Source organism: Astatotilapia calliptera, chromosome 4, assembly GCF_964374335.1.
Source record: "Astatotilapia calliptera chromosome 4, fAstCal68.1, whole genome shotgun sequence".
NCBI classification, from domain to species: Eukaryota; Metazoa; Chordata; class Actinopteri; order Cichliformes; family Cichlidae; genus Astatotilapia; species Astatotilapia calliptera.
This window is the reverse complement of record NC_137425.1, coordinates 26,117,914-26,135,303: the sequence shown is the minus strand read 5'-3', so window position 1 is coordinate 26,135,303 and position 17,390 is coordinate 26,117,914. Positions and strand designations below refer to the sequence as shown.

General features: G+C 42.9%; 1 protein-coding gene across 1 annotated transcript; it reads right to left on the bottom strand.

Annotated features, from left to right (window-relative positions):
* Window positions 1-3,453: 3,453 nt before the first annotated feature.
* On the bottom strand, window positions 3,454-16,701 carry srebf2 (sterol regulatory element binding transcription factor 2). The gene is made up of 20 exons (XM_026165691.2): window positions 16,357-16,701; window positions 11,952-12,337; window positions 11,560-11,752; window positions 11,315-11,475; window positions 10,971-11,123; window positions 10,599-10,874; window positions 10,382-10,496; window positions 10,147-10,298; window positions 9,412-9,613; window positions 9,066-9,241; window positions 8,508-8,757; window positions 8,230-8,399; window positions 7,972-8,143; window positions 7,705-7,822; window positions 7,444-7,553; window positions 6,875-7,007; window positions 6,097-6,268; window positions 5,414-5,590; window positions 3,948-4,059; window positions 3,454-3,845 (listed from the first exon to the last, which is right to left on the bottom strand). The coding sequence occupies exons 1-20, from the start codon at window positions 16,445-16,447 to the stop codon at window positions 3,628-3,630; spliced, it is 3,537 nt and encodes a 1,178-aa protein (XP_026021476.2). The 5' UTR covers window positions 16,448-16,701; the 3' UTR covers window positions 3,454-3,627.
* Window positions 16,702-17,390: the final 689 nt, after the last annotated feature.

The following is a 17,390-nucleotide window of genomic DNA, read 5'->3' as shown; positions in this document are numbered from 1 at the left end:
GTTGTTTCCGGGTACTCTGCCACAGTTTGAAGACATGCAGTTAGTGGGGTTAGGTTAGGAGGCGATTCTAAATTGGTTGTGGGTATAAATGTGAGTTTCATATTTAAAAATGAACTGAACTGTTTCGATCTGTCCAAGTTGTACCCCACCTTTCGCCCTATAACGATAGATGGGATAACCTCCAGCCCCCCACGACCCTGAATTAGATACACGGAAGAAAATTAATGGATGGAATCAATCCATCAATCAATAAACATGTCAACAAACATTGCTTACCGGTTATATCAGTACAGTGGGAAATAATCTTTGACGTATTAACTATAAACACATCACAGAAGATGTACAGATGTAATTCTGGCCCCAGAAGTGTTTTTTGGTCTTGATCTGAAATATTCTTGTCATATCCGTGGATTAAAATCATCACCAGTGTGTATTTTGTTTAATAAGAGAAAGACGAGATTTTCTTTCTTTTGATCGATTTTATTTTCAGGGAAAATCCTCGTTATGAGAAGAGATGGGTGGACTCCAAAGCAAACCCGAAACTGCACCAACACGGAACAACATTTAGAGAACTTAAAATTAAGAAGATAAAAATACTTTCCCCTAAAATAAATATTTATTTCATACATAAATTTATAGCTCATGTTAATCCCTCTAATTGTATGATTTTCTCGTGTCTACTTATTTTAAATATACAATCCATGTACTGCAGTCAAGTCACTCCATTAAAATTAAAGGAGCGTCCTACATGTGAGCCCCTATGAATGCATCAGCTGTCATTATGCACAATCACTTTTACTGAAAAAAAGAAAAAGAAATCAAGGAAACCTTTTACCTTCATATTGTGAATATTATCAAAGCACATAACACTGTGTCCAAATCTGGTGCATTTTAAGTTTACTTATTTTTTTTCCTCCAGCATTTTGAGCACTCATAACTTCGAATCATAATTGCATGGCTCCTTTCCCTCTCCTCCTACTGTAGGGGCTTACTGTGCAACCAGAAACGTCTCATCTCTGTAAAAAGTGCACAAGTGTTTCATTTGAAGGAGAAAACTCAACTTCAGCACAGTTATCAGATTTCACTGGCCTTCACATCCAGCCAACGCCCACCTTCCCCTCTTTAATTTGCTCCTTTACATATTACTCATCGACAACCACTGAGTAACATACAGCATTTAGTAGAGACCAGTCACTCTCACACTTTCATGTGTCATTTTATTAGAAAACATTCAAATGAACAGATAAATTCAGACCATAAAAACACCTCAAGGGAAAAAAGACAAAAGAAACAAAATAAAAACAAACAAACACTCCAGCTCGCAGATGTTGTTGAACATAAATTTCTTCTTTGTGTAGTTTACCAGTCAGGGAAGCCTAATCTAAACTGATAGCAACACTTTCAGTACTCCTTAGATTACAGCTTGAGTTGACCTGGAAGACAGGGTACTGGAAACCTCTAATTGTATTCTAGTGTGTTTGCCCGTATTCTAAAATCAAGACATTACAATGTGCGCCAAAGAAAAACAAACAAAAAACATAGAAAGTGATCAAATTTACCATACCAAGCTAAAAAGTTTAAATGAAAGGATTCTTTAATAAAACAGATTTCCTCGGCTCCCGACCTTACGCTGCTCATACAAAACAATAACATAACTGCAAAACTGCTCCCATCTCCAGAAGCATTTATATTAATATTACAGAACCATTAAATAAGAAAAAGGAAAAATGATATTATAAATCCCGCATCATGTATAAGACCATCATTACAAATAAAAAGCAAATTGGACTACAATTTCACAAAGCACAAAGCTCCTCCATCAATCCAACGTGATGAAATATAATTTTTTTTACATAACATCGAGGCCTTTTTGCTTTCAATCTGTACAACATCAGTTCTGTCAGTCTGCAGAGCATGACAACACCAAACACCCCCCCATTAAAACCTGTAGCTTTTAAAGGTGGTTTATATAGCGACGCAGCAGAGAAATTGGTTATTCTGCACAAACTTGTTTGCAATTCGATGCTTTTCTTTGCTGCAGTGAAAACATGTCACTACTCCACTTACAGCTTGTGAATTCAAACTGACCATACCTGTTCTACACGAGGGATATTTTCTTGTTTTTTATTTATTTAAAACAAACAAAACAATCTAAAAGGCTCCAGCAGTTTTTCATAGGTGACTGTTCTCAGAGCTCTCTGCATCAGAGGATCCTCTCCAGACATTTACAGCTTGTACTCACTCCCACATACTAATCAGCCTCACAATGAAATGCAGTTTAGCGTAGTAGCTCAACAGGAATTCCCCAAGTCTAAAAAAGACTGGGGTGGGGGGGTTCATGTCCCAAACTCTTATCCTCTGGTCTTCTTTTTCAGACCAAGCTACACCACCTGCCTCCCTGCTCTTCATGATGGAAATCACAGCTCAAAGATGTCGCTGTGCTGCGTGTCAAAAAAAGTGACACAGATTTGGGGGGTGGGGTACACCTTGAGTTCCAGTATGAAGATGATTGGTCAGTGAAGTCACACAGCTTCCTTTTTTTGCTCTCTTTCTTTGTAACTAAGAACTTGCTATTAAACCTACTTCTTCTATGTACAACTTGTATACAATCACATTATAAGTTTGAATGCAATTCATTTCTCATGTAAATGCACCAGCGTGCTTGTGTGTGTGTGTATTTAGGCATTTTCAAACTTGTAGCCTCATTGCTGCCTCCCTCTGTCATTTAAATGTTCCCCTGTTCTCTGCTTCATGTGTGACGGGGTGGAGCATGCCTGCAGCAGCAAACCAAACCCTGAAGTGTTGTTTCTGCTGCATCCTGCTGTTCAAGGAAAGCAGATCAGCTGTGTGTTACTGGAATGATGCTGCACTGGACTGAAGCACAAATCACTTCTAATGGTCACAGAATTCTGTTTTTTTTGCTCCACAGTACAATGCTGGCACTGTACAGTTGTGAGGTAGATAAGGAGAGACACTACTCAGCACTGTACGGTTTAAAGCAAGCAAGGCTATCCTAAAAGCACAGCCGTGCTCAGACCTCAGCTGTCTACTCTTAAATTCTGTGAAGCCCTTAAATGAAGCTTGCAAATGAAACGACACATTACTCTTACTGCAGCACTCACATTGCTGGGTGTCAGTAATGATTGTACGGTGTGGTGTCCTAGAGCAAATCAATGCACTGCTGCATTCATTCATTTAAATAGCTATTAGATAATGGTCCCTTTTCCCTCTAGGGCCTTTTAAACCTGATTTTCTTTTGTTTGAAAAGAGGCAGCCAGCCAGCGTAGTACCAGTAATGACCAGAAGGTGGGGCGACTGTGCTGCAATTAAACTTAAGCACCAAAGGCGCAAACGTTTCAGCCAGGCGTGTGGATACAGTGCTGATGGATACAGCCCTGTATCCATCAGCGCTGTATCCATCAGCAAAAAAACAAAAACAGCTGTGTGTGTTACGGTGTCCACGTGGCAGAAAGTCTAGATTTCTGAATAGCTGACAATTATAAAATTACATGTTGGCGGAGGAGAAGCCTGGTTAATGTCCCTGTGTGTGTGTGTGTGTGTGTGTGTGTGTGTGTGTGTGTGAGTGAGACAGCAGAACCACAGAGAAGCCTTGTTTGTTGTGTGTGTTCAAGAAGCGGCGATGGTGGTACCCCCGCTGAGGCGCAGCAGAATCTGCTGACAGTCCTGCAGCGACCGGCGGTCTCCCACCCGCTCCAGGGTTCGCTTGGCCTCAGCCAGTAGACGAGCTCTGTGCCCGGGCGGGGTTAGCAGGGGCATGGGGAGGTGGCGGCAGGCCAGCAGAATGGCGTGAGCTCTCTCCCTCTCGCCTAAAACACACTCGCCATCTGAAAGCAGGCAGGGAGGAGGAGGGGAAAAGAAGAAGAAACTGGATAAATGTCTTTTCTCTTGGTGTGTCTCGTGTCGTACACTAGGACGGTGTTGCCTACCAGCTGTGTAGGAGCTGTGCGTCCTGCGTCGGAGGTTGTGCTCCAGCAGCTGGTGTGTCCTTGTGGGACTGGCTCCAGCCATCAGCCTCACTGTGGTCTCATGAAGGAACACCTAAATAACACAAACAGCTGTCATTATCAGGTATTTATTATCATTTCAACTTGGCTGAACACACATCTGAGCAGCCCTCAAATTCTCTCAGCAGGCACCAATGTCCGTGCACGTGTTACCAACCAGTTCCTCTGCTTTACTACAACTATTCCCCAACACTCTGTATTCATGTTTGTTTTTGGCCATGAACTCTTTGAAACAGCTCTGTATGCATAACATTTACAATTCAACTAAATTAAATATTAATTAAACTAAAAAGTGGAGGTTTAGATTTTCAAGATTGACAGCAGGCCTTTAAAAACTTCACGATTTGTCTTTCTTCAGCCTCTTCAGTACCACACCAACGCAAAACTCATTTTACATCAAACACACTTTAATCTGAACGCCAATTTCTGTCATTGTAAGAAATTTAACTGCACATTAAATCAACGAGACATCTTAATAAAAGACAAAGTATTGCAATTTCAAAAGTGTGTCTCAGTTTTTCTACATGATAAAGAAATAAAGAGTCAGCATGACTTTTGGACCTAAATTGTAATAACTGAAAGTGTAAAATTACAGAACTCTATAATTGATTGTCTGTGTTGTATAATGAATGGGGGAGATTGTTATCAGCAGGGAAAGCTTGTAAAACCTGTGAAAAAGACTGTCCAAAATTGATGACCTCCTTCACATTTTCCAAAGCCAAAACGGGCCGGATTGGAGTCCTTGAAGGTTTTATTCTGGCCCTCGGGCCTTATGTTTGACACCCTTCTAACTCTTTGTCTACCTTCTTTCCTCAGATTTCCTCCACTGTGCTATCTAAGAGGCCAAATGTGAAAAACTTAACAGTCTCAAAAAACAACAAATACATTTACTAGAGGAGCCGTTAAGGCTCCTCTAGTAAATCTCAGAAGTGTGACTGATGATATGGTGAACTGAAATGAAAGTTCTGGAAATGGTAAAAGTGATGGAGATTCATAATAAAAAATTAAAATATATATATTATGTTCATAATGAACAAGATGAGTATCAGAAATGTACAGAGGTGATTTCTCACTTGAAGGATGGAGCCATTTACAGTTTCACTACTGCGAATACTTGGAAGCTGATCGCTGTTGCAAATTCTATTATATATTTTTGAAATTTAATAAGCTACATTTAAAAAAAACAAACCCCCCCCCATAAAATATGCCAAAAACCATTTCCTGCGGTGCCAAACTGCCAGCCTAAGAAATTCAGAATGACGAATCTCTTTCACTTCTTCCTCTCATTGAGGCCTGAACATAGAGAGTTCTGTCTTTATGATCCTTCGCATATTTCAGCTATCAGCACTATTATTAACATATCTGAATTAATCTCCCCAAAGCCCGACCTTGTGTTGTCCCTGTCTGTAGCACTGTGTGAGTTTTCTGAGTGCGCTGAGGTCCCTCTGGAAACCAGCCAACTGAGATCCAGGAGCCGGGCCAGGTTCTCCATTACTGCTGCTTCCCCGCTGCCATAAACTGGTCCTCAAAGTCAACAGGAGGTCACAAACCAGTAGCTCAACCCCCTTGGAGAAGAAAAAAAAAAAAAAAATGAAAACACAGCTGGGTTGGGTATAGATGCACATAAAAAACCAAACCCCACAATTACCGGTAAATCTTAGTCGACGTGTATGCCAGAGAGATCAAATCTGAAAAGATATTCATTGTTGCTCAGTGTTAAGTGGTGGGGTGTAGTGGATGCGTGCAGATCAGGGAGGCCTCTGTACTGCACTGCAGACACATTGCACTCGGCTTCAGGATCATGCAATGCAACTACAATGCACCACAGCCACCTCCTGCCACCCACACTGCGCGCACACACAGCCCCACAACAGCCTGACCTGACCCTAACTCTGTGTGTGTGTGTGTGTGTGTGAGTGTTTATGCATGATTAAGCTTTAACTACAGTTAGTGCTGCACTGTGAGACAGTAACTTGTAATATATGGAAGACTCTTTGATGTCTGCATGCACTGCATGTATGAATGTAGGGGCCATGTTTGGTACATCTTTCAGGAACTGTTGATACCCTACCTTGTTCAGCCAGTTCCCAGACTGGGCGAGCGCCACTGAGATGCTGGAGCACAGGTAGCTGCTGCCTCTGTCACAGTAAGAAAGGCAGGCTATTGCCCCTTCTCCCTTCAGAGGGGACAGGCTCATCTGTACAGCCTTGCAGAGAAGCAGCACAGCCTTGGGCAGAGGATGGCTGGAATAGAGAGGGACATTTATCAGGTTATTGTGCTTTGTTTTTTCCCCCCCTCCCACTTTGGATACAATTATTTTAGAAAAATCGGCACCTATAAGCAGTTTGTAGAACCATCAACTGTGAATCAGATTTTTAATCATCAAATCTGCACAAGATTAAAGCGGATGGGGCCGATCCAGGGCTTAAAATGCAATAACAGGAGAAGAAATTAACTCGAACATGTTTACTGGAGGTGCGAAGGTGCACAAAGAATAAATAGCAAAGTGCAAAAAACTGATTTCTCTGTTGGCTTATGACTGTTCAGTCATAACATCTTAATTGAGTCAGCTTTATTGCCATTTTTGAAGACTGCAAACACAGTGCTGAATATAGAATATACACCTGTATGTGCTGCATGTTTCTGATTTAATTAAAACACAGCCAAGCAGATAAACAGATACCGCCAAATGTCTGCAGGACAGTTTTAATTTGCCTTGATATTGGCTAAATGCTGTGTAACATGTCAGTCGGTCAATTTTCATACTCTGACCATTCCGTGACCTCTGTTGCTGGACATCCTGGAATAGACCACTCCCATTAAGGTACAATATATTTCAGTGCACTTACTCAAGAATGTGCAGAGCTCTCGGCATTCGCTCAGCTTCTGCCAAAAGTGACTTCACTGCGACATCATCGCCCTGCAGCCAGTACACTGCAGCCTTCAGGACCACAGCCCACCAGCGACTCACTGGGTCCCCCACTGGAAGAGGGGGGAAAAAAAAAAAAAAAAAGTACATAAAAGAAGAAAAATTATGCATAAAGAAAATGTAGCTCAAACAGGTTGGTCAACCTTTTGGCGTTGTAGCTTTCCTGCTGTTATCAAAAGCTGCATGCATGACTGTAAAACACTTTTTTTTTGTAGGGCAGCAACCAGATTGTCACTGTGTTCTTATCCACTGCATTCATTTGTAGATGACTGTAAGCTGTGATAATACCACAAAACATTCATGTGGAAAGCGACTAGTGACTGACTATCAGTGTGCTGCTAGAGGAAAGTAAATCCATTCAGGCTGACAGTAATAATTCAGATTGCTATCTGCTTAGTTATCACAGAAGAAAACGTTCCCCCCCCCCACGCAAAGATCTGTTCACGATTCTTATTAAACTGTCACGGTTCTTCTTCATATCAATCATACCTGGAATAGTGCTGTGACTGGGAGGAGTCGAGAAAGGGGGAGGTGGGGAAGGAGAGTCCTCTGTGCAGCTGTTCAACAGCTGCAGGAACTCCAGGGCGCTGGAAAACTCTCTGAAAGGGTAGAAGAAAAGATAAGCTAAAAGCAAATCTAAATCTAAAATTTACACCAAGCTGTGGAAAAAACCAAAACAAAACATAATCTATAAACATTAAAGTGTCTGAGTTTCTCGGTAGTGCGTTGCTGCTGCTATTCAGGCCTTACCCAGACTCGTTCTTGCGTTTTTCTGCTTCAGAGTCGCTCTGCGGCTGGATGAGGGTGTGAACGGCTCTCTCCAAAAGCTTCCTGCAGAAAGAGCGGTGCAGCTGGGCAATGGGGTCAGCTGGGAGGAAAGATCAACAGGAAAGCAGAGAGAACAGGAATATCACTCACGATTAACTTTTGAAAGAAGTTAACTGGATTATTTTATTTTGAATTCGAAGAAGTAAATTAGAGGAAACTTAAGGAGCAGCCCCAACATTTACAACATACCTGGGTCTCTCTGAGAAGTGTACACCCCATCGCCGTTTTCTGACTTCACTGACCAATCACAGCTCAGGAAGAACTGCCTCCCAAGTGGAGTGAAGAGCCAACGCAGGCAGTCAGGGATCGTCTTGGTTTCTGATTGGTTGGCCACACTCTCAGCACAGCCCAGCAGGTAACCCTGAGAGACAGACGAGGTTCAAAACATGATAAAGTGCGAGCGAAGCCAAACATCAACAGTGATGATTTCAAAGGTGACACACTTACAGGGAGACAGGAGAGATGGTGGCCCAGCGCAGTGCGCAAGGCTATTGCGGCAGTGACATAAATCTGGGCGAGCTGTGTGGGGGCCATCTTGCCTTGGGCGCTCACGCTGAGGTTCACAGCGCTTAGAGAGAGCGACAGAGCCCACAGGCTGCTACGCTGAGGCAGCTTTCCTGTAGAGACAAAGAGGAAGCAGATAATGTATCTTCTCATCATGTCAACACGTGTGAAAAGTACAAAACCATCTGCTGGATTCCTGTCTGTGCATCCTAAACGCTTACCCGTGAGTTGCAACTGGCTGAGCTGGTGGTACACAAGTGCCGCGTCCCTCGCGCTGGTCCTCGCCTCCTCCCCTTCGTGCTTCCCTCCGACCTGGTGGACAAGCCAGCCCAGAGGAGTTGGGCGATGCAAGCAGTAGCGAATCACGTTCCAGGAGAGTGAGCAGACGAGGTCCAGCTTGGTTGAGGGAAGAGCTCTCGTCAAAACAGAGAGGCAAGTCTCTAAACTGGCCACTGCTGCTGTGTAATCTCCCTGTAGGAGAGAGAATCACATGAGAAATGGTAAAGTAGTCAGCGTAGACTGACGGAAGAGAAAAACCGAGAAGGTTGTGGCTTAGCTCTGAAAGATGCTAAAAGTAAAACCATGTGCAGAGGAACCTGGCTCAACTGAGACATCAAAAACAGTGAGAATTAAAGCACAAATCTGCAAAGTGCTCTGTAATAGAAAGAAAAACAAATCTTAGGGTACATCCAACTCTAAGAAGTTCTATTAATCCAACAGCATCAGAATAATGGTTTGTTTAAAACATCTCAAGTCCATCTGATCTGATCTGCACTCACTCTGTTGAGATGCAGGTCTGCTTGTTTGCGGTGCCTCCAGAAGGACACAGATTTTGGTGAGTGAAGCGGTGTGACTGGCTCCCACAGGTACAGCACCCTGACACAGCCCCACACTGCTCCCACTCCACTCAGCACCCACACCATCACCCATGGCAACAGGCAACGGAGCCAAGATGCTGGAGGACGTGAAGAAATGAAACATGTCAAAAACAATGTCAAATCTACGAGAGGATGGACAAACCTGTATTTTTAAGATTCTAACAAAGGATTTTCTAGGTGGTATGAACAGGAATCAGCAATTCATCAACTTCTGGGATAAATTAAGTTAAAGATCATCAATTCTCACCAAATTCCTGCGTGTGACTTGGAAACCAGACAAGCGTTCTAGATGGGCCGTGGCCTCCGGAAAGGGCGGGGCTGCTCAATGTCTCCGATCCCAGTAAAGATGGGAGAGGGTTCAGGGAAAGGCAGAAGAAAGTCAAGGCGCAGAGGAGCAGCCGAGAGCGATCCATCACACCAACCGAGGGAGAGTCCGGCTCGCTTTTTATCTAAGACACAGTAAGAGAGACGAAGAACAGGTTCACAGGGACGATAAATAATACTTTAAAGTCGATTTATAATCACAAACCCTTGCTTTGCCCAAAAAACATCTAGTGAAGCAAGCGGAAAAAGAAACCTTTTAAAACATCAACGTAAATCAAATTTTATCAAACAAGAAATCAGCTGTCTCGGAAAAATTTTCAAAAAAATGTGTTAGCTTATGGGCGTTCACCGGCTAAAAGCTTTTACTGTGAAGCAAAGCGAGTGGGAGTAATGTGCAATAAAGCTTTTGTCGACAGAAAGAACTACAACCGCCTCAGGTATGAAGAACCAAAAAAAAAAAAAAAAAAAAATCTCATTCTAATCTTCAAAGAGGCACTTTGAAGCTAAGAATAGGAAGTCTTTTAAAACTGCCACTGTCCTTCCTTTGACCTACATAAACACACTGAGCTAATCAGTTTGCTGACACTAAAACACTGCAGTCTGCTAAGCCACTGAGCCACAACCATACTGTGTGTGTGTGTGTGTGTCCTGTCCTCACCTGTTCATGATCCAATAAAGGGCTCCCTGGTTCTGAATCAACACAGTAAGGAGAGAACTGGTGAGGGGAACCAGAACCAGAATCTGAGGCCGGTGGTGACATCAGCACTACTTCCTCTTTGAGCTCCACATCTTCAGACAGCGTCACGGGCTCTGGGATTGAGAGAAAGTGTCAATGCATTGGACCTGCTGTGACTTCTGATCCGCTCGCAGCTTTAAGTAAAGTGAAGACTTACTGTTCTTCTGGTTGCCCATCTTAAGGGCCAGGTTCTCCTGGCGTAGTTTGTGATTAACCTGTTGCAAGTGCTTTATGTAGTCAATGGCCTTCCTAAGCACTCCTGACTTATGCATCTAGGAAGAAATACATGGAATTTAAAATGCTGAAAGCATATGATATTACCCAGACTTAGTAATTTATCTATTTATTTTAAAGGAGACAATAAAAATATTAACCTTCGCATCACTGCCCATGACCAGATCTCTGAGCTCGATGATCTTGTCGTTGATCGAGGATCTATACCTCTTCTCAATGATGTTGTGAGTTGTCCTCCTCTCGCCCTCCTTCACTACCCCTCCTGGCCCGACTCCTCCCGCTGTCACCTGGCACTGATCCATGCTTGGCCTAGCTGTGCTTTGACAAGAGCCTGGTTGTATCTGTTTGATTGGCAGCTTATCTCCTCCTCCCATCATAACAGGGACAGTGGTCAGGATGTTGCTGCTCATAAGTGTCTGGCGAACGAAAACATACACAAAAACAGTTTTTAGTCTTAATCATAACCTTTGTTTGCATGTAAATAGCAGTGTTGAATCATGCACAGTGCATACCGGGACTTGCAGAGCTGTGTTTTGGATGGGTGTGGTCAGGGTGGTGATGCCTGCAGGACTCTGCATGGTAGACAGCACCTGTGTCCCATCTGGTTTGAGAGTTGTGAGAACCAGTGAGTCCGTCTTAAGAATCTGAGGCTGCTGGACCAAAACCTGAGTGAAGACAACCATAAATTGAACGTTTTCATGTTTGCTTGATTATCACTGTGAAACTAAATATTATGTTAGGGGTTATGTTTGCAGTAACTTGGGGTAAAATTATTTAGGTAAGCTTTGGTGAAATATTCTGATAGCAGAAACTTTGTTTACTCATCCAATCCCGCTAACAACTGAGGATTACTTACAGGTACTTGTTGCATTTGCTGTTGCACAGTGTGGACTGCAGTGGGCGCTGTGGAGATGGTCTGGATGGTTTGACCTGTTGAGGTCAGAACACGCTGGTGCTGAATGGCCACTGGCTGAAGCTGAGGTGACGTCATGATGCTTTGCATTTGTGGCTGGAGGACTGGAGTGACGAGAGAGAAAACAAAAAAGATATTTAGGAAAAATGAAAAGCCAAATTAAATTGCATTCCCTGCTCTGTACTCACCTTGGAAGCCAGGAGCAGGGCTCTGCTGGCAAATGACAGGGTTCTGAATGAAGCGGGACTGTCCGCCATTGGAGGCAATCATCACCGTCTGGGCTGCTTGTGTCTGTATGGGCATGGGTGTTTGGCTGTGGGTCTGAACCAGGGTGTGAACTGGAAAGCTTTGAGTCTGCATGGGGATGCCCTGGGTGTGCATCTACATTCAAAAACAGAAAAACAGATTTTTGTTGTCTTTGTTTATCTGTTACAGTTTTTAAGCAGTCTGAAAATGTTTTACGTCAGCAGAAGCACCACTACAGCACTAGCCCATCACTGTAACAGTCAGACTACAGCTTTCTCCACTCCTAATAGGACTGTATGAGTAGCGTGTGAGAAAGCGTCAGGTAAATCTGTACCTGGATGGTTGTCTGGGCTGCCTGTTGGGGTTGAGGCTGGATGGGTTGGACCATCTGAGGCCTTGGCTGAAGGAGTGGAGGGCTGCGGGTCACCTGTTGCTGCACTGAAGCGTTGGTTGGGGGGGAGGGGGTTTGTGCGGGAGTGAGGGGAGGGGTGAGGAGTACTGAATGTGGGGACAGTGTCTGGGAGGAGGTGAAGCAAGCGTTGGAGCTCTGGTAGGCAGCATTGGTTGAGGGCTGCGGTGTCTGGGGAGTCTGAGCAATTTGAGGTTGAGGCCGAGGGGTGGAGGTGACTCCACCACCCTGTAGAGAGCCTGCTGAGTTCATCTGATCCTCGAACAAGTCTGGGAAGTCTCCCACCTGATTGCTGACAAACTGCAGCATCTCTGAAAATAGGGAGAAAGTAAACAGACAAGAAGTCAAAAACATCATCTGAGGTGTATCTGAACATCTCCGCAAGTCTCCTCTGTAAGTGAGGCCTCGTGCAGAATATTGAGGTTGCTCCAGTGTAGATCAGCCAAAGATATGAACACTATTTATTGCAAAGATATGAATAGAATCTTCAAGACCTGACCTTGAATTGACAGATATCTACACAAGCACAGCTACTGTTCTGGTCATAAATCAGTATAAAGAAACCTTCAAACAGAAGGCCTTGAAGAGGTTTGATGTAATCTCAATTGATGCCACAAAAGAGATAGGCATATAGAGTAAAGAACATTTAGATGAAGAATCGAGCAGCTCTGAAAGGTGTGATAGACAGATACATGCCCCCCACTCACTCACTCACCCACCCACCGACATTGTGTATGCTGGTGCTCGTGGTTTGGCAACATGACAATATGCACTCAGTTGCCAGTTCATTAGACCCATCGTACTGAATCTAAAACAAACTGCCTCTTCGTGAGGAGAGGTTTTATTAGGAAACAATGATCAACTTAATGTCTTGATTATTTTTGGGAATTATTTTTGTATATGAGGTTTAAGTATAGGGTAAAATATTAAGCATTTTTGGAAATTTAGTTTGAAAAACATCTCTGATAGAAATAGTGTTGAGACAAAATATCAATACACTTACATAATCATATCACAGCCTCTTTCAATATGTTCCCAGCACATTCTTGCCAAATGCAGTATTGTGCCAAAGTCTTGAACCACCACTCATTTCTTTATATTTTGCTATAAAAATGGGTAATATGTGCAGCTATTTATCAAAACTAAACAGTATTTAGGGCAAAGTGAGCTTTTGTACACTTGTAACAAGCCTGAGAGTCAAAATTTGGTATGACTGGCAGCCTGATCTCTCTTAGGCGCCTATCATGTCATTTCTTTAGGTAGTCTTCAGAAATACTTCTCCAGACTTCTTGAAGGACATTCAAAGCTCTTGTTTGGATGTTGGCTGTCCTCTGTCAGGATGATCCCATGCCGCTTCAATAATGTTGGGTTCTGGGATCTGGGGAAGCCAATCCATCACTGACTGCGCTCCAATGTGTGTTTTTCTATCCAGGCATGCTTTTACTGGGTTGGCAGTGTGTTTGGGACCACTGTCTGGATGCTGGAAAATGAAATAGCTGCCAGTAAGATACTTCCAGATGTTACTGTATGGTGGAACAAATCTGATGGTACTATTGACTCTTTTGGAACAACTGTGTTGGTCCAAATGATTGTTTTGCTAAGTATTATTTACTTTAGTAATTTGAAGGTTAACGTTTCTAAAAGGAATCCCCTTTCAAAAAAGACAACGACAACTGAAAACACTTTTGACATATAGTATCCCATGTGGTTGAAGCTTGTCTGCCTATGTGATTGATTGTGCCTATGCCCTTAGCTCCCAGGGTCAGCGCAGCGTCAATAAGCTGAGCCTGTAACCTTGAACTTTGTCTTAATGTGAGGCGGAGAAATCAGACAATACAAAAGACAAAGAACTTTTTGTCAAGTGTAAGTGTTAAATCACTAAGCGCACAACCCTTAGACACCACATATCAATACACCCGAGAAGCCCTGCAAGCCACATGTTAAATTTAACTACAGTCACTACTTTGCAGCCTCAAAATGAGTGATTGTTTCCTGCATTGAGTGATTTTTTTAGGCATCAGGAAAATACAAGGCCACTGTATAATACAGTACTATAACACCTTTTTAAAGACATACATAGTTATCAATCACGCTGCAGTGAAACATGTTCTGCATCTATTACGCCTGCAATAAAATTAATACTTCCTTTTTTGGTGATTTGATTTCTACATTTTTTTTTTAGCACAATATCGCTGCAGGACATTTTGTGTTTCTACTTTAATGGTGTAATGTTTGAAACAAACGCAACACAAAAAGCACTGGGGTACAAGAATAGATGCTTGAAGCTGGAAAGCGAAGAAGGAAAACTCACAAACTTTTTAAAACACCAAAAGGTTCTCAGATATGTTTGGAAAAGAAGCCAACATCCTGTCAGCTTTGTCTTTGATCACTCGCTGCATTTTAGCACAGCGTACAAAAACAATAAAAGGTGTTCGTTCCCATCAGTGTGAAGGGTTGCCGACTCCAGACATGAATTGAAATCCAACAAGTCTTTAAAATGAACTCATGTGTGTTTAGATCTCATCTTGGATAATATATCATATCTGCATTTCTACTGCTGCAAAATCTCAAGCTGTAAAAAAGAGATCAACAGTCCAACACTAGCAGCAGAGAGGTCAAGGCCAGTAATTCATGCACTGATAGCCATGACTGAAGTCTGCATGTGACCTGTGTTGACATGACATTGAGAGGTAAAGAAACAGTAATGACCACTTTCGAAACCAATAAAAGGGAAACACTGTGATGCTTTCTTTGAAAAGTGAGCCCAGAGGAGTGCAGGACGGGATTTCAAATAACATCACAGGAACACTAAATGGGCTTCCTCTCAGAACCGTTTCTACCAACCATCCAGTCGAATTTACACTTACAGTAAGGCACTCGCACACTTCAACACCTCGAGGGGAGGGGGTTACAGTGGCTGACAGAACAAAGCACCTCTGAGCCCATGGAGCTCCAGACCGAGACTCCGACACAAAGGGTAAATCCATTAAATGGGGGTGTAGGGCGAGGGTGAGGGTGCAGTGGGGGACAATTTTGTGGGCTGCTGAGAGCAAAGAAAATAAGTTACATAAGCAGAGCAGCAGTTGTTAAGTGAATAATTGGAAAAGCAAGAATGTTCAACATTAATACAGAGTCAAATGCACAAAAGAAAAGCTTGTGACTAATCTGAATTTGCAGCAGTTAAATGCTTTTCCTCATGGGAAACCTGCATTTTCCCCCCCACACAGCTGCAGGCAAAATGCACTGAGTGAAGCAAAAGTCAAGTTAGGATCAGTCAAACCTCAACAGTCATTTGACTTTCACACAATCTGCACATTCTTCTTTTGACACAGTGATTAAGTGAGATTAAATAGCTGTGACTGGGCTGTTCACGAGAGAGAATTAACACCAGATGCCACAGGCAGGTAGGTTTTCAAACCCATGCATAGTAATCTTTATTGGGCTTTGCATGATCTCAGTTAGAGCACTTTGGTTGTATGCTGATGAGTAATTTAAACTTAACACAACCAATTCATCCCATACTGTCCGTCACACACACACACACACACACACACACACACACACACACACACACACACACACAAATTCACCAGTGTATCAATCCGGTCTGGTGGGTTAGCATTCAGTAAAATTCCACCCTAATAAAAAGCTGGTGACTCTGCGTTGGCCAGCCTCACACCAAAAGCCCCCATCCTTTCACTGTGTGCCAAAGGGTGAAACATGTTTTGATAACAGGGAAGTTGGAACAAGGATGCTGTTTGTTCACAGGGTACAGGCCCACAGAGTGCAAAAGGCTATCTGTTTTATTTATTTATTTATTTATTTATTTACTTATTTTTGACAGAGATGTTGTCCCACAGATGATGCTCAATTAGGTCTGCAGAAGCAAAAAGATGCTCAAGTAGGAGTTAAAGCTTTCTTCAAAAACAAGAAGGTCAGAAAGTAACTGACACTTCTTATGGAGGAGTCAAGACAACACAACAGTATCACTTCTTCATCTTTTAGTTTATGTTCATTGTTTGTTTGTTTTGGGTTTTTTGTTTGTTGTTGTTTTTGGTGGGTGGGGGGTATTAGAGAAACAAATAAAGAAAATAGACAACGATAATGCCAAAATAACAGAGCATTCGAGGACTACTAAATATAAGTGGTCTCTATTTTCCTGAGTGGTATCTTGAATACTTAAACATTGTCGCAAGAATTAAGAGCCAGAGCTGCTCATCTCCTTCCGCTCGGCAGGAAGAACAGCTGTCGAGCTAAACGGAAACAGGTCAACACTCGTGAAACACAGCTTAACCTTCCTATTTTTTTTAACGGTGACACGGACACTCACCGTCAATGTCTCCCAAGGTGAATTCGTCCCCTAATTCCGCTAAAGTCGGGTCCATGTTCTCCATGGTGGAGATATATTCCCCGCTGTCCATCCTATCTGTCAGCAGCTCTCCTCTCCGGTTGTCAACGGAGGGACAAAACAAACAAGGTCCACGAGCTCCTCCGTGGGCGTTCGGCAACGCCTACCACACAGCTAACTGACCGCGGAATATGTCCTCTCAACCCCAAAACAACAGAAGCCCCACGAGAGGAGCACTTCTACACCGATAAACTCATTGGCATCAATTTATGTTTGAGGCGACGCCATCTTGTTTCACGCTCATTACGTCATTCACAAACAGACTCCGTGGCCCATAGCGGGATCTGATTGGCTGAGACCAATTCGTTCTTGTCATGAGACCAGTCATCATCGTCCAATGACAGGCCCGTATTCGCCGTGGTCTGATAGTACGTCAACTATCAGAAGCTTGGGTGTCATTTGAATAAACCGCTCCCCCTACCTTCACGAAAAGCACTCGACCTCGGTGGACAAATGCAGCTCCTTGGAAAAGATGACGGCGATAAACCCACACAGTCATTCTGCAGTCATTCGCCAAACACACAGTTTCACTCGTTTCTTCTATTTTGCCACAGCTAACGTGATAAGCATGTTTTCCAGCGTACAGATTAATACTATCGTATTTATTATTTACATTTTAAAGCTTTAAAGATTACAAGTTGTGTTATAGGAAAAAAAGGGTTAATGGCATATACTCCAAATTTTACTTTTTAAGCATAAAAATTGTATGATATTGTGTTAATAAAAATGAAAGAACTACAGTTGAGCTACTCATCGACTCTATTAGGTAGGTAATCAATCACATTTAGGCATGTAGATAAGGTCGAAATGACCTGCCAAAGTTCAAACTGAGCATCAGAAACACGGAGAAATATGGGAGTTTAAGTTGCTTTAAGTTTATTGGCATAGGTGTTGGTGGCAGATGGGCTGCGCTGTGTGTTTTAGCAACTGCTGATCTACAGGGATTCTGTCCCCTT

Bases quoted from the DNA above. Each gene is read 5' to 3' on its own strand.
- srebf2 (XM_026165691.2), bottom strand. From the start codon at position 16,447: ATGGACAGCGGGGAATATATCTCCACCATGGAGAACATGGACCCGACT. The intron at 9,614-10,146 runs GTGAGGACAGGA...ACTGTGTCTTAG, and splicing joins CTTTATTGGATCATGAACAG to ATAAAAAGCGAGCCGGACTC. The intron at 5,591-6,096 runs GTAGGGTATCAA...TTCTTCTCCAAG, and splicing joins CTGGGAACTGGCTGAACAAG to GGGGTTGAGCTACTGGTTTG.